Below are 18,415 nucleotides of genomic sequence, written 5' to 3'. Positions count from 1 at the left end.
TAATGACTATATAATGAACTAAATGCGTCGACTGCATCTGTCAACATTGTATGAAGATCTCTCCCTCAATTAACGGTGAGATAATCTTTTCTTTACTTAGAGGAAAATATAATTACATTGCATGTACTATATATTAGAGAAAAATTCCGAAATAATGGTTTAATTGACGATTGAATAATGCATTACATTTGCGAAAGTTATAAATTATAATATCATCAAGCATTTATTATCATGAATAAAATTATAGTTTGATCATTAGCCAGAGAATCATTGACAAGTATCGAATGGAATCTTGGTTCTTAGATGTCTTCCGTAGACAATCATAAAGGGAAAATTTTTCTTATTTCATACAAAAATCCTCTTATTTTCACTGACTTATGATTGATCAACAAAATTTTAAAGCTTTTTCATTCTATTTTATTTTAAAGCGTGTTGTGGATTTTGAATGTGGATTTAATACAACATGTGCAGGAACTTAGTTGTTATATATAGGGATGATGATTTTTGGAAGAAAAAAAATTCACTAATTTCTCTAATGGTACTCTAGCCACAGCCCTCAGTGGAGCACTACCACTGCACTGTAGAAGCCATGGAGAATTCCTTCCTTCGAGCGTATGTGTGCTGAACAGTGCTGTGCTGTGGTAGGTGACATCAATATTGTCTCCATCTCGTGGCTTTGATGTCAGCCGCTGTGGTGATCGAGGGTCATATTCACGCACTCGCATCGCAAGGACCTGGTTTCGAACCTCACCGTCACCACATTGGTGATCGGCTGAAGTTGGTTTTTCTGTGGTTTCCAACTTCGAGATGCGAATGCGAAACGGTCTTCTCTCGAATGCCAGTCGGTTGTTGCCCGAAAAATCCTGAAAAATGCCTTAAAAATGTCCTTTGAACTTGAGAAAATGCCCTAAAAATCAGAAAAAAAGTCATCGAAATAACAAAATACCGAATATACCCGTGAAATAACTGAAAATCATGTTATGCTGATAGCATCAAAACCATTTTTGTAAAAAAATTTTGTTTCCTCAACGTTTAGTTTTCATCAAAAATAGCAATTTTTCTAATAAACGAGTTGTAAATCATGAATCGGTTGAGAACATTGGCGTTATGCCCCTCACAAGTGTGGAGCTGACAGAACTCCCGCCCAGGGGCCTGAGACGATTCTCATTTTTCGTTTTTTCACACTATAGAAATTCATTATCGAGAGGTCCGTAAATAATCTCACCAGGAACCCACCAGTCTGGGAGCCCTTTTGCTGGGTGTGGAGCCCATGACCGGCATACTGGGGATAGGGCTGTTGCAAAAAAAAAGCCCCAGACACACACACACCCCAAAGGCGACAATCCTGCGTTGCCTTTGATTAGGAAGGCAAAAACCTTTTCTTTTGCGAAGAAATTCAAGCATATTTTTTTAAAGTGCTCAATACAATCAGTATTCATGTAATTGCCGCTGTGGTGGTCGATTGGTCATAGTGGCGGACTCACATCGCGAGGATCCGAGTTCGAACTCCACTGGCGCCACAGTGGTGGTCGGCTGAAGTTGGTTTTCTGTGGTTCCCAACTTCAAGGAGCGAATGCGAGCCGATATCCCCGTTAAAAAGTCTCGACACAGAGAGCAACAGGCCTACAACGTTACAAATATTCAATCACTACACTTCACTCACAATTTGAAGCATAGATGGCAGCACTGAAATATCAGACACAACACTAGCTACACACTCAGACTGTCAGTTGCACTCACTTTGTTCCAAACTCTGCCACGAAGCTGGGCTGGAAGAGATCTCGGCAACGGGATAAGTCCGGTGGCAGAGACCCTGGCGTTCATTCATTTAGTATTCATGTAATCGACTCAATCCTTTCCATTGTCAAAAAGTTTAATATTACAAAAAATGCCCTAAGAGCACAAAAAAAAGCAGAAAAATTGCAAAAGATACGAAAAAAATGTAAATGTCATCAACATCCGGGTTATGATTACAATAATAAAAACTCACAAACTCTCTAAAATTGCCAAAGAGCATGGAATTTCTCAGAGTCGGGTATCAAGCATTACAAAAAATGTGCATGAAATTGAAGATTTTCGAAAGAACGGAAGCTCTTGATCTCTCGGGAAATCCAATTTCGACGATGTTAACTAATTTCTATTGCAATGGCTTTATGCTGAAAAGCCAAAGCTGCGTCAACCGACCTCGTCATGATTAGGCAAAAAACATTGGAAATAGATATTTAAAACTACCGAATTATAAAAGCATGTAATTATACAGGGTGTCCTGTAAGTGCTAATGTGGCCCCAATTTCATCAACCGTCGTAAAGGTATAATTTCAATTTAAAAAATGCTCACAAGGCATTCCAAAATCACTCTGTACCAGTTTTTGAGAGGGAAAATACGGTGTGTGACAAAATAAAAATATATATTTTTGGCCTCTAACTTACAATAAGAAAGAGGTGTTCTCTCTTCTGCGAAAAACTTCCATGTTTCCAAGTGCCATATTCGCTAAAACATTTGAATTGAAAAATCGGAAAAAAGTTATGAAAGAACAGCAAAAATAAACGGAAAAAACGCTCCTTTCTCACATTTATGCTGTCCTTTCCCAACTTTTCTCCGATTTTTTAATTCGAAAATCTTAGCGAATATTGTACTTGGAGACTTTGAATTTTTCTTTTGTTGGCCTCAGGAGAAAGGGTGCAACAACTTTCTAATAAGAAGTTAGAGAGGAACAGGGTGGACCGTATAAAAAATTAGTTTTCTTATTTTGCTAGAAACACTGTATTTTCACTCTCAAAATTGATAAAGGGTAATTTTTGAATGCCTTTTGAGCATTTTTCATTCGAATTATACCTCTATGATGGACGGTTGATGAGATAAAGGTCCCATTAACACTTACAGGACAACCTGTATGCAGTAAATGCTTTCAATATAAAGTCTATACTACGGTATGAAACTGCAATCTAACTGTTCCCCGCATAATCGGATACTATATGCTAGAATCACTGATATCCCTTTAACCGGAGCCGATTGCAGTTTGATCATTAACGAAAAAGAAATCATCAGGTATTGAATGAAATTTTGATTCCTAGATGTCTACTATAGACAATAATAAATGAAAAATTTATGTTGTCATACTAATAATCTTATGTTGACTGACGTATGATTGATCAATCAGTTTTTTGTTTCATTTCAAAACGTGACGTGGATTTGCTTCCTCCGCCATTTTGAAACTATTGTAAAGATATAAAATATATGACATATTTGGGTCTTTTGTCTAAAGTGGTTGCGGCTCTTCAATTTCGAAATTGAACATCAATCGAAGAAAAGACTTTGATTAGTGTTCTCCTTAGCCTTAAGGACGTGGTCTGCCTTTTAAAAACATATTTTTTTGTCCTTGGGTGTTGTTAAATCCACGGGTTGAAGTTATAATAACTTATCATTGTTTCGTATTTATTTTTGTGGAGAGACCTCAACCCTTTGGAGATTTTTTACTTCTCATTTTTCCGTCTCCCCATGACTGTCATCTCTTTCTCCCTTTGATTTTAATTATCTCTGTTTACATTGATTTTTCTATCGGTTAATCGCGACGTGGGAATTTCCTCTTATGTTCTTTGATGATTATTTTCGCGTATCTGTTGCAAGGCCGGTTAATTGACAGACACGTTATCGGATAGCGTTATCTTTTTACTCTGTCTCATTTGTCACGATTTCCTTTTATGTACTGATTTGTGGGGTTGAAAAATAACGTGAAGTTTGTGGTTTTTTTCTTCCATATGTGGAGTGAAGATTGGAATTGTTTACGTTATTTTTCGGTCAAATTTATCTATTCTAATTAATTTTAACGTTAAAAGATCATTTTTATTCATGGGAAACGAAGATGAATGATGATATTTACGTATTAGACTATTTTGAATCTAAATATGAACGTTCAATTCCATTTTCACTAAACGATGACGAATTTTATGTTTTGGTCACTCCCATGCTTGTACAGTTTCGGTCACTGTTTCGGCTGCTCACTGACGTGGTTCCTTACTGGGTCACTTTTTTGGTCACTCACATGCTTGAACACTCTGTTGGTCACTCTTTTGGCTGCTCACTGACATGGCTCCTCGCTGGATCACTCTTTTGGTCATTGACATGCTGGCACACGCTCTCAAAAAATCCTATATTTATCCAGAGGTACATTTATGGTTTTGCCACCTGTGGGCTACACAAACTTTGCCGCCCTTCTCTCATTCTAGTCTAATTTTTCTTGACTCTCTTTCTTCGGATTCGCCCCCCTGTCCTATAACATGCTTGGCCTCCCTCATCTCCTGCAAGTACACCCGTGTTTCGAAGTCACTCTTTTGGTCACTCCCATGCTCACGCACTCTATAAGTTCCTATTTTAGCCACTTGCATGATTGCACACTGTTTCGGTCACTCACATGCTCGCACACTGTTTTGGTCACTCATATGCTTGCACACTCTGTAGGTCACTCTTTTGGCTGCTCACTAACATGGTTCCTTACTGGGTCACTCTTTTGGTCACTCACATGCTTGCGCACTCTGTAGGTCACCCTTTTGGCTGCTCACTGACACGATTCCTTACTGGGTCACTCTTTTGGCTGCTCACTGACATGTTTCCTTACTGGGTCATTCTTTTGGTCATTGACACACTTGCACACACTCTATAGGTCACTCGTTTAGTAAGTCACATGCTTGCACACGCTCCTTTGCTCCCCTCACGTGCTTGCAAGCTCTCTAAGGTCACTTTTTTTGGTTACTCAGTAACGTAGCCTCTAGCTGTCCGGTCAGAGGTGGATTCATTGAGGGTTATACGAATTTCACCGTCCTTCGCCCATTCTACTAATTTTCTTGGCCGAGCATTCCTCAAACTTGCTGCCCCCCAACATGAACTCGCCGCCCTGGGTTATAACCCGTTAAGCCCCCTGTAAATACGCCACTGTATATATCCTTAACCCCTCCAATATTTTCTTTTCTCTCCTCATGGGCGGAGATACGGGGGGTCATGGGGGAGGCAATGCCCCCAGCGTCGAAGGCAAAGCAGACTTATATAATGTATTTGCGTATACACGAATTGACATCATCATCATCATCATCATCATGCCCCCCCAACAATCATCGTGCCCCCCCCAGACTTCCAAGTTTATCTCCGCCTATGTCTCTCCTCTTTCCAATGAAACGCGTCTTCTTCTACCCCCACACAAAAATAGAAATCGACAAAAAGTTGGAACAAGGCACTGCAGAAAGCAGGAAAGAGGATGTTATTCTAGGTTTTAGTGATTCATTAAGAATAGACGATGTTGTACAGATTAAGGAAGGCCTATGAGTGACTATTCATCATTGGAGTAAGTAGCAATTTTAGAGCTGGAGAAGAATTATTTGCTGTCATTTGGTCTTCGTTTTTAAACAATCCTCGCTATTATTATCATTATTTTTTAACGACAGATTTAACACAGTCGAATTAGAGCTTACGGGGTATTCTGTAAGTCCTAATTCGGCCTTTATCTTGTCAACCGTTGGTCATAGAGGTGTGATAATAATTAAAAAAAAAAAAGAAAATGCTCCAAATGTGTTCGAGAATCACTTTGTACCAGTTTCGAGAGTGAAAATACAGTGGCTGGTTTAATAACTGGCTGTTGCGAAGATGAATTTTTGAAAAGGGATAAACTTCAACTGCCTTTGCGGGGAATAGAACCCACGTCCTTTCCGGGTGAATGCCCTAGACCACTAGACTACAAAGGAAACGAATATCGCAATCTTTCCTTGGAGCTCGTGCGCACTGAACGGGACCGTACATGGACGGCTGGTCCTGACTCAGGCCAAGCTCACAACTGCTGACGCTGCCACCAGATGGCGACTTATAACAGGATGACTTTTATATGACTCCCTTTCCAAAAATTTATCTTCGGAACAGTCAGTTGTTAAAAACCTTCGTATGGTAGCGGAGAATGACGCGATCCTGTTATAAGTCGCCATCTGGTGGCGGCGTCAGCAGTTGTGAGCTTGGCCTAAGTCAGGTCCGGCCGTCCATGTACGGCCCCGTTCACTGCACATGAGCTCCAAGAAAAGATTGAGCGATTCGTTGCTTTTGTAGTCTAGAGGTCTAGACTGTTCACCCGGAAAGTGAAAGGATGTGGGTTCGATCAGCACCTCCTAGAGATAGAAGGCGTCTGCAGTGTTTGCCATAAACGTCATTCAGACTACCTAGCAAGTTTGCCACATTTTGAAACACAGCATCCTATTTCGTTTCTTCTTATTTTGGCGTAGAATCTTCCTGATTGGCACACAAATACTGCATAGCGATTGGTTGTGAGGCATAGAAATCGCCAATTCTCAGCCTGATCATTTCTTTTCCTCACAACGATGATACTGGCACGAGCAGAGAATTTTTTTCCCTGAATATTCTGAGGGAAAATGGACTACTTACTGACGTCACAAGCAGACTGCGGAGGCCTTCTATCTCTAGGAGGTGCTGGTTCGAGTCCCCGCAAAGGCAGTTGAATTTTTTCTCTTTACAAAAATTCATCTTCGCAACAGCCAGTTCTTAAAAACCTTCGTATGGTAGCGGAGAATGACATCATCCTTGTTATAAAATACAGTGTGTCATAAAATAAAAATCTAAATTTTTATACTTTCCCCTTGTCCTCTAATCCTCTAACTTCTAGTAAGAAATTTTTTTTGCCTTGTCTCTCCAAGGCCCAACCAGAAAAATCTCCCGTTTCCAAGTGCAATTTCACTGAGATATTTGATTTCAAAATCACCTGGAAGTTGGGAAAGAACAGCATAAACTAACGCGGCAAAACCATGAATGTTCCTCGGCAGGTCTTATGGTTTTTCTTTATCTTCAAGTTTCTGGTGCGCGAATGGCAGGAAAAAAAAACGAAACAACAACAACAACACACAATGGAATTTCGAAAAAAAGCGTAAATTTGTGAGAAATAAATTAAAGAATTTTTCAAAAAATACAGAGGAGCACTGTTACTCCCCCCCCCCCCCCCACTTGCTCAAAAACAAGAAAAATGCTCAGAATTTCTATTACGATCTAATAGGTGTTTTTCCCTGAAACCGAATTGCAGAATTCACGTGTCAAAAATATTTATGACTATCATTACTATTTATTGGAAAAATAATATTGTAATACTTTATCAAAGCGCATGATATATTACATCAATTCCAAATATGAGAAATCGGATTTTTTCTTATTCATTACAAAACTTAATGTTATTAATCATTTCATGCTCGAAATATTTGCGCGTGAATTGAATTTGAAATAAATATACCCATAACCTCGTTTTCTTTCTTCTTCTTCTCTGTGAGAAACGTGAAACATTTCGGAATTTCTACATTACTTTGGTCTATTATATTGAGCAATTTTTTATATGTAATATTCGGGGGATGTAAGCGGGGGTAAAAAAGACAAAAAAATTAGATTAATTTTCCATTTTGTAATCGTTTTTAGAATTTTTATCCATTTTGTGGGAAAATCTGTATTTAAATCTACAAAGAAATAATTCCGGAATTATTTCTCTCATAAATTCTGAATCTCCACCAATTATGTAATTGTTCTCTCTTTAGCAAATTCCAAAATTTAATCAATTCTGGAATTATTTCTTTTATTTATTTTGAATTTTTATCGATTCTGGAATTATTTCTTTTATTTATTTTGAATTTTTATCGATTCTGGAATTATTTCTTTTATTTATTTTGAATTTTTATCGATTCTGGAATTATTTCTTTTATTTATTTTGAATTTTTATCGATTCTGGAATTATTTCTTTTATTTATTTTGAATTTTTATCGATTCTGGAATTATTTCTTTTATTTATTTTGAATTTTTATCGATTCTGGAATTATATTTTTATCATTTATAATGAATTTCCATAAGATTGTAGAAGTATTACTTTAATTATTGTTGGAAACTTTCATCAATTCTGGAACTATTTTTTTATGATTTACTCTGAATTTTCATGGATGCTGGAATTATCCTCATCAATTATTTTTCTCATTTTCGATTCAGTGATTCTGAATTTTCACTTGGTTTAATTTTGAATCATTTTAATTAGATCGAAGTTGAATAATAATTTTAATAAAACAAAATATTGTCGAATACTCAATAATATAATTGAATTTTATGATTAATAATTATTTAGGATACATATATTTATGATATTATATGAATAAACACACACAACTTATAGAGCATTTTTTGATTTAAATTTTAGTTTCGAAATTTTTTCTCATAACGTTTGTATGAAACATTGGTTTTTTATTATTAGCCATTACCAAATATTTAATTAAAATATTGTCCTTCATAATCACAAATCAATAATGGTTAGAGATTATTAATTATCCAGTTAACTATGAATTGATGTGATAATCATAAGTTGATACTTATTACTACAATTATCATTCCGCAATTCTAATAACGTTAATAAATCGATAATATAACATATATTTAAAAAACCCTAGAATTTTATATATAATGATTAGAAAAGAAGAAAAATATTTCACGCACACAAGCTATATAAATATTCATTCACATAACAGTAAGAAATAATGGTGGGAATAAATACTGAATTTACATAATTCAGTACATTATACATTTACTGAAATACTGAATTACTGAAGCAACAATGTATGCAAATCAGATGTAACACAGTTAATAATGTAATAACGGTTACTGCTTTCTATGCTTTCGTATGGTGTGATGATGCCATGATGGATGGTCAAAATGATCTGACTCCATTATAAGTATGAGTGGATTGAACAAGGCTGTACAAGAAGAAAAATAGAATTAACAATATATTTGTAGTTTTATAGTTGTAAATGATACTTTGAAAACAAACCGAATAAATTGAATAAGTAGTTATGTGTTTTCTGTGTATTTTTGAAATTTCTAAGGCAAATTTTTATTATAACATTTTGTAAACACATATTTCTTGGATGTTAATGGATAAAAATATAATTAAGTTTTTCCAAGTGGCAATCATATATATAGATAATTCAGAAACAATGTCTCATAATTCCATATTAAAATCCGTATTTGTTTATAAACACACAATTTATTTGATGATAATTTGAAAATATGTATATAAATTTCTTTCTAAATAATTACATAACGTACTAAAATTTATAAAACAATTACATAATTTCAAAAAAAAAACCTCCAAAATACACTTATTTAAATAACTGCAAAAAAAAAATTACAACCACGGGTTCCATGACCGACGAAATACAAATCGCAACGTAACCAAATAATAGACTAACTTACTAACATCATTGTGATACAACTAACAAAGCTATCAAAAAAAGATAATTTACATTATAATAATGATAATTTTTTTCCCCTTCCTTTCATTTAATAATCCGTTATCCTTCAACCTTGAATAAAAAAAACCGCTGTGTTTTTTAAAACCTTGAATGTTAAGAAAAGAAAACCAAAATGGTTGCCGCTTCCACCGACTCACTTAACCTAGTAAACCGGTAACTAAAGTGTTTTCGGAAAGCTCGAGATATCAGTTAGAATGAAAATAAATAACTACAATTAAATTGTTCAAAAGGTGAATCTCTTAAAGCTTCATAATATATCAAGTAGGAGCGGAGAGCAAAAAGCAAAAAAGAAAAATTACACGCCAAGTGAATTAAGTATCATCATCGAAGATCTGAAAGTAACGATTTGGATCAAGGCTGTGGTAATCCCCCGCTAGGTACGTACGTAAGTACGAATCATGGGCGCGGTTAAGAAAAACGCCATGTCCGAATCTCAACACCCATGTCGAGAGCGGGGCCTATTTATTTATTTGTTTTTTTTTTTTTTACCCCATCTTGTATGATGTTAAAAAATGTTAAATATTTTTTCTGGTCACTCCCATTTTTTTTTCTTTCCGTTTGAAGATTCATTGTTTCCTATTCCAGTTGGAATCATATAAAAGGGTCTCGGCGACTCAGTCTGGACATTCAGTTGTATCTGAAGATCTTTTTCGAAAAAAACCCCATCATGCAGGTGAGTTTTTAGTATACAGCGTTTTCCATGCTTTGAAATTGGTTCTAGTTTCGTGCATGTTTCGGATATTGAGCGTAACGTTGATGCGACTTTTTTTGTTAGATTTTTATATTGATATTTAAGACTTGGAAATGAGGATGGACTAGGCATGGTCGTAACTAGGAGTATGGATCATATCTCTCACACAAGGAGGTGGGGAGAGGGGGGGGGTGTAGTTTTTCCACCCTCTCCAACTATAACAGTCGATTCTATTACGATTCTATTCCCTTAAATTGGCTTATCATTGAGTAACTTTTAGAAATTTGAAATGTCTGACGCTTCTTTGGAGAACTTTGTTGGCTCTCAGTTTAGCATTGTTTGCTCTGGATAATGCTTGCTTATTCGGCTAGCATTCAGATAATTTCAGACTGGTTTGGTTAAAAAATTCATATCAAAGAAGTTTATTAAGTTATTCGGATAAAAAAGTATGATTCAGGTATAATTCATATGATTTCTGATTGACTCAGTTTTCACATTCAGATTATTTCCAGTTAGTTTAATTAAAATCCAAGTCAAAAAATCTGATTCAGTTAGCATTCAGATAAAAAAAAAAAAGGTTAGCATACAATTTATGTTTTCCACGAAGGTACGATTATATTCCTTCTTTAAATTCCTCATTCACTGAAACACATTGCCTTTTTAGATTTTTTGCAAAATACAGTGAAATCTACATATAACGATAGTCTGCGGACCAAGAAAAATATCGTTGTAGAGAAATTATCGTTATATCGATAGGCAGCAGACAGAGAATAATCATTTTGAAACGATACTTGAAAAAATATCGTTGTAAAGGAATTTATCATTATGTCGAGTATCGTTGTAGCGAGGTTTCACTCCATTTGTATAACTTTTAAATTTGCAAAAATATTTATGTAGTTTTCGAACTTTAGAAATATTTGCTTAATTTTTAAATTTTCAAATATTTATGCAATATTTAAATTAGTAAAATATAAAAGTTTTTTAACTCTCTAACCGTTAAAAAGACATTGCAAATCGATTTTTTTTACAAATAAGGATGTAAATGGGTGCTGTTAGCGCATATTTAATTGAAACAATACATCAACACAGCAATTTCATTAATTAGAGTGGGTTTTTCAATTATCTAAAATGATTAATCAAAGGCAACATTTACGGTTAATTTATATTTTGCTGTTGTCTATAAACAGATTAAATCTTGCTTATAAAAGTTGAATAATTATTTCTTTGAATTGTATTTCGAATTTCCTCAATTTTTGGTGTGATTTTTCTAAATCTCTAAACAATAGTAAAATTTCGGCAACTGTCAAAAACTGACGCTGACAGACAATCGCTCTTTCTAGAAAGTTATTGTACTTATATATAGCCGCATTTTGCACTGAAATGACACCATAAGATGTACTTTTTAAAATTTTAAAAATATTGGTATATATATAATGGGTTTTTGAGCGTGTGTGAGCTTGCCATGTATATTCAAATATACACTGGATCTAGAAGATTAAGTTATGGCATTAAAAATATTTTTTGGTAAACATTATTGGCATATCTAATTTAATTTATTGAATGATATAGGATTCATGCTATTTCGGCAATTTTCTCTAAATATTTTGAATTTTTATGCATTCTAGGTACTTATCCTTTTCGCTATTGTCGCCGCTAGCCAGGCTGCAGTTATCCTGCACGGCACTGGATCTAGCCAGCAATTTAGGAGCCAAGATGTAAGTAGTATACGACAATATATTGTGGACTTATCGGTTATATATATACGGTTTAGGGCGGTATTCACCGACAGGGTAAAAAACTTTAAACTATAGTCTCAATTTGTGGGTAGGAGATAGACACGGATTCTTTAGGGCCCTATTCACCGACATGGTTTAAACCTGTAGTTACAATTTTTGGATAAGAGATCAACATAGATTGGTTAAAACCTCGAATTTAACCAATCCGTGTCGATCTCTTATCAAAAAATTGTGACTATAGCTTAAACCATGTCGGTGAATACCGCCCTTAAAGAATCGAATCTAACCAATCTGTTTCTATCCCTTACCCATAAATTGTGACTATAGTTTAAAGCCAGTCGGTGAATATCGCGCCTTATAGTTACATGTTTGATGCGGATCACATCATTCAATGATTTTCATTCTTTCTCCCGATTTCATTTAGGGTCTTGGCAACTACGCATTCGGATACAACGAGGGCCATGCCTCAGGAGGCACCTTCCGCAGGGAATCTGGTGGCCACGGAGCCGTCGCTGGTTCATACGGACTCACTGATGCTGACGGAAGGCAGCGCGTCGTCAACTACGTCGCCGACGCCGCCGGTTTCAGGGCCGACGTCAACACCAACGAACCAGGAGTCGAACCTAAGGACCCAGCTGCAACCAGCATCAACAAGGCCGGACTCGTCGCCCCAGTAGCCCTCCACCACGCACCGGCCGTCCACCACTACGCCGCTGCCGTGCCACACCACACTGGAGCTTTTGCCTACAGCTCTGCCGTCGGACACCACGGACTCTCCTACGGACACCCATTGGGACACAGCTATTACACCATCTTCTAATTGGTCTCGTCAAGAGGTAGTCGAAAGGATTATGCGGAAGAACAAATTAAATTTTATTTTATGAACTTATTTTTTTTTCCTAAAAATGCCTGGGAACGCTTGTTATTTCCTTTTCCGGAATTCACAAATTTGGGGCTTGGTCGCCAAGTACGGTTAAAGCAGAAAAAGTGCTCAACACACACACAAATATAAAATGAAGAAATATTCACGATGCTGTCACTTCTTTCCTATGGAAACTCTTCTGGTCAATAAAATTCCTTTTATATTTTTTATACACATGTTTTTATTGCATTATTTTTGATCATTTCAATTATTTCAATTCACAAGAAAAACAATTGGAGTATAGAAGTCAGATTGCACCACTGGAAATCAGTCACATTCCTGCAGGAAGTTCAAGGAAAAATGATTACGAAATCTATGCAATTCTCGAAAAATAATCTGAGCCAATATGAGAAAAACAACGAGTAAAATTTCAAAATGATATGATAGAAAACTAAAATGCAGGAATATAAAATTTTAATTTAATAATAATAGGGAATGAAAAAAAAATTCACCGTTAATAATTTTCATTCTTAATTGCTCCCCCCCTCTGGATCGTGGGCCCCAACGTTGGGATCCATTGCACCATACTCATCGGCCGAGTAGTAAAAACTTTTTCTTCGTTCCTGGATAGGAATTTGTTAGTTCTGCGTTTGCTTAGCCTAAATCACGGATCTTCAACGAATGCCCCGAAGGCCAAAATGTGGCCCTCGGAGCTTTTTTGTCGTGGCCCACCGACCATTCTGAGAAATTTCTACTTCGCGTAGAAAAAATATTAAATTACGAGGAAAAAATCATCTTTGACGAGAGCACTGGGGCCACTGAAATCTATATTGCTGTATTCAGATCTTTGAGATACTCCCCAGATTCAATAGTAATAATAATATTTTATTTCTGCTTTAGGAGCAAGAAAACACAAAAATTACATTAAACGGCAGAAAATGGGGGGGGGGGTGAGTTGAGATTTATACACGTTAAGGGCATTAGTGAGAAGAGAGAAACATCAAATCTCATCAAATATATACAATTAAAAGAACAAAACAAGCATAATTTACATACGAGAGTTGCCAGTGCGTATTTTTACATAATTTATAAAATCTCAAACCTGACCTGGCTGGGTATTCAAGAAACTGATTAACTCGGAAAGGGGAAGGGTGAGAAGTATCAAAATGGTGATCACGTAGGGAGATCAACATAGGGAAGGTGCAAAGAAATGCATAAAATCTGTGGGAAATCGCCCGTCACAGAGAGGGCAGTAGTGGTTGAAACGGCTGCAACGTAGTGCAAAATTACATCGGGCCTGCAAGATGGCTGGTATCTAGGTCTTGTTATTAGAATTGTTAAGATACGGCCCAGTCAGGGTAGAAGGAGGAATTGAGATGTCTGTGGAGAGGATTGGAGTTGCTAACGGGAATTTTATTGGTGAAATGCTTCACGTGAAGTGTGTTTTCAAAAGCCAGCACCTGATCCCCACCCCCTCCCCAAATGACGGCCCTGGATTCCAAAAGCAGTCCAGAAGAAGAAAGTGTACTATTAAGTTCCAATTCGCTGGGAAAAAATTCTGACAGAAAGTTATAAAACCGGGGTTGTCCCAGCCCTTTTAGGTATGGAGAAACCAATTTAAACTCATTTTAAGTATAAGATTGTGCGAATCTTTTTCTCTATCTAACCACTTGAGAGTACGTTTAAACATATTGAAAGGAACAGGAAGCCTTCCGAACAGATTCACAGATGCAATTCACAGATGCAATAGTAATTTTGCCCATTTGATACATTCAATGTGAAGGGTAATGAATTCAGGGGGGGGGGGAACTGAAGTGAAAACACTTTTTGTGGGATATATGATTTCATATAACTCATTCGAGAGTCCTCGGCATCCAAGAGGCTCAAATAATTACAGAATTACAGAAATAGTGAAAACACCTTACTATGAATGAAATAGTTTCATAATTGAATAGTTTCATAATTCCAGAGTTAATGAAAAAATAGTTATATAATTCAAATCAAATCAAATTTATTCATTTCCAACATACAGAGATTTAGATTAGTTTAAAAAAACATATTTATTATCCAGAGGCTGTGATGATTGATGCTGTACGGATGATTGGAAATTTACATGATAATTAATGAATAAAATATATAAAGCATGCGACATGAACAGAAACATAAAAAAAAAGACACACATACAACATAAAAGAGACAAAATTATCACTGTCAAATAAAAAAATACGTAAAGATAAAAAATCAAAGTTTTTTAAGTAGTTCATGAACATGAGATTTTCATTTTAAATTGCTGTCTACATTTAAACCCAAGTATTGAATACTATTTACTTCTTGAAAAAACGTACATAACACAAAAAAGACAAAGTTCTTAATGCATGGCGAGAAATGTAAAATAAAACAAAACATTAGATAAAAAATATATGGAAAAAAAATGAAACTCGCACATGCATAGACAAACACAAACAATTTTTCTTTTAATTGAAAAAATACACATAATTAAAGTGGCAAAGCTAAATTGAATAAATTTTATTGCTCCTCCTAAAGGTCAAAATAAGAGTCTACATCGTCTATTGAAATTAATAATTTGAATAATGATTTTTTAAATGCCGCGTGTGTGGGTATATTTCGTATTTCTAGTGGTAGTGAATTATATAATTTCGGAGCTAAATAATAAAAATGTTTACGAAAAATTCCTTTCCTAAAACTAGGAATACGGTAAATCATATGAGGTCTTCGCTGGGAAATATTATCTTTTAAACTGCATAATAGCCTTTATTACGGTTTAAGAACAGAATAATACGAAAAAGAGCATTATGGCGTAAAGGAAGTAGATTAAGATTTCTAAAAATTATAGAAGAATGAAACTGACCCCGATTCAAAATTTTGAAAACCCTTTTTTGTATTGAAAATGAAGGCAATAAATAAGTTTTATAATCACCGCCCCATATAATTGTACCATAATTTATAAGTGAATAAAACTAAGCATAGTATAGATCTTTTAGAAAATTAGCGGAAACTTTCTTACTTATATTATAAAAATTATATAAAACCAAACGAAGTTTTTTAAGTAGTTCATGAACATGAGATTTTCATTTTAAATTGCTGTCTACATTTAAACCCAAGTATTGAATACTATTTACTTCTTGAATTGCATCGCAATGACAATGAGGTTGAAAATCACAAGCGAGGGTGTGAAATTTAAGATTAAGATGTAAATTAGATTGCGTGAGATTGAAATTAATGTATTTTGTCTTCTGTGAATTTAATTTTAAATCATTACCATAGAACCATTTTTTCATTAAAATTAAATCGTGGTTAATATGATTCTTAAGGCTGTCAAGATCATCACATGTATACATTAATACAGAATCATCGATCATGGAACCGTCAAATTCTAAATTACGAAGATCATTAATGAAAATCAGAAAAAGCAAAGGACCCAATATAGATCCTTGTGGGACTCCTCTATTTATATGGGCATAATTACTCAAATTACCTTGTATTTTGACTCTTTTTTCTGTATTAAATAAATATGAAGTTAACCATTTCAAAATATGATCCCGAATACCAGGTGAATTGAATTTTTGAATGAGGATATAATGGTTCACATTGTCAAAAGCCTTTGAAATATCTAAAAATATTGCAACAGTGAATTTGTTCTTGTCAATGTCATTATAAAAAAATTTCGAAAAGGCCAAAAGGGCATTTTCAGCACCTCGTCTTTTTATAAAAACAAATTGGTTTTTAGCAAAGAAATTCACAGAATACAAAAAAAATATATATTCTTATTGAAAGAATTTTTTCAATAAGTTTAGAAAAAACCAGTACAATTGAGATAGGCCTATAATTCAGCAGAGAATTTTTATCGCCAGCTTTAAAAACAGGAGTAATAGTGGCTCGTTTCAGTGACTCAAGAAATACAGCAAGTTGAAATGAGGTATTTATGAACATTGTGAAAAATGCGGCATTATTTGCAGCAAACTCTTTAATCAAGTAAATCAATTACACAAAGGAATACAGTAATTGGTAATTGCAGAACTACTGGTAGAAATAATTTCAGAATTATTGAGAGTGATTTCACAGTTGGTAAAAATAATAATTCATGAAAAAATAAAGAATTGATGGAATAAATCATTTCATAACTAATGAAAATTTAAAATTAATGAAAAAAATAATTTCATAATTAATTAAAGAAATAACTAATTAAAAAATCGTAATCAGTGAAAAGTTATTTCAAAGTAAAGAAAAATTCAGATTTAATTACAATTATTTGTTTATACAATATTGTTAGAGGCCTACAGGCCCATGCAAGAGGATACGGTTGATTTAATCCATGATGGAATATATAGCTGTAGCAAAGCGAGCAACGAATCAGTCCAACGAGAGAACGCAATTTCTCATTCGCGAAAATTCTTAAAAAGGCGGCAAAAGAAAGTGCCACCGGACTTCAAAAAGTCACACAAGAATAATAAGTTTGCAAACACGAGGGAGTGTTAGGTTGTATTCATTATGGTATTGTATGTTTATTTATGGCATTATATTGCAGCATATATATTTTATTGCATTGTTTATTATGTTACTATTGTGTTACAATACCGATTGAATGCGGTTTTTGTTAGTCGTTTTTATGTGAGTGAATAATTATGGAACGAATTATCAGAGTTTCTAATATTTCCTATGGGGAAGTTTGATTCGATATACGAGCGATTCTCGGATAACGAGCACGTTGGCGGAACGAAATAAGCTCGTTAACCGAAGTTCCACTGTAAGTACAGTAGAAATAATTTCAATGTAAAAAAAAATTATTAATTGAAAGTTTTAATAACGGTGAATACTACGGCATATGACTTGGTAGTTTTATGGAAAATTTTAATTTGGTCCGCGCAGTGTCTGAAAGGCTGAAGGCCCCTTTCCTAAATAATTACGAAAAGGTTATTCCTTTCAAGCTTTGCTTTTGTGGTAAAGAACACCGAGATTTGCGGACTGGTCACTAACCATTAGCTGACTGGGTGACAAGAACATTGAAAATGACAAATAACAACCTTTTCGCCTTGATAATCATTTAAAAAACTGCAAATAACTTTCAAAATATGAGACACGTGCAAAGGAAATAAAATTAACGTTAAAATAAAATTCGAAGTTCAAAAAATGATGGGATTCCATCTTTATTCCCATATACGCTTTATATCACGTTTTAGCTCCCAGAAGTAGTCTCTGTGATATTTTCGTTTAATTTCCCCTGATATAGACGTTCTTGTAGTCGAGAATTCCTTAGAGAAGGTGTTCTTATAAGCAAGCATGCTTTCTACGAATTTGTCCAGATGAGCGTGCAGGATGTGATATGCCTGCTACTTTTTTTATTTTTTGGAATTCTGTTTTTGTACAGATTCATATGCTTTCCTACAAGCGCAAGATTGTTTTGGAATTCTAGATTTGTTCCAGTCTTTATCTAGATTTGTTCCAGTCTTTATCTAGATTTGTTCCAGCCTTTATCTAGATTTGTTCCAGTCTTTATCTAGATTTGTTCCAGTCTTTATCTAGATTTGTTCCAGTCTTTATCTAGATTTGTTCCAGTCTTTATCGAGATTTGTCCCGTAGTCTCAGTTGCATATTATCTGGTCACCTTACCCAATACCATAGTCACTCACGGTCAACGGAAAACTACGATTGTGAAAACATCGATAACATGCGAGAATATTTCTCGAACGTTTCAATCGATACTAAGTTCACATAGGTCTTAGGCCAGCTGGTCAAGTGGACATGCCGGCACGCCGGGGCATTCGAGTCATAGATACGGGGAAATTC

At 35.0% G+C, this 18,415-nt stretch overlaps 1 protein-coding gene across 1 annotated transcript; it reads left to right on the top strand.

The window, feature by feature from the left end:
• The first annotated feature begins 9,888 nt into the window (after positions 1–9,888).
• LOC149089097 (cuticle protein 14-like) lies at positions 9,889–12,840 on the top strand. The gene is made up of 3 exons (XM_089237237.1): positions 9,889–9,994; positions 11,638–11,727; positions 12,173–12,840. Exons 1-3 carry the CDS (start codon positions 9,989–9,991, stop codon positions 12,566–12,568), a joined length of 492 nt encoding a protein of 163 aa, XP_089093363.1. The 5' UTR covers positions 9,889–9,988; the 3' UTR covers positions 12,569–12,840.
• Positions 12,841–18,415: the final 5,575 nt, after the last annotated feature.

Source organism: Pholcus phalangioides, unplaced genomic scaffold, assembly GCF_987345545.1.
Source record: "Pholcus phalangioides strain wild (caught in Gottingen) unplaced genomic scaffold, Ppha-v1.0 ptg000002l_1, whole genome shotgun sequence".
In the NCBI taxonomy this organism is placed as follows: Eukaryota; Metazoa; Arthropoda; class Arachnida; order Araneae; family Pholcidae; genus Pholcus; species Pholcus phalangioides.
This window is presented reverse-complemented; position numbering and strand designations above follow the sequence as displayed.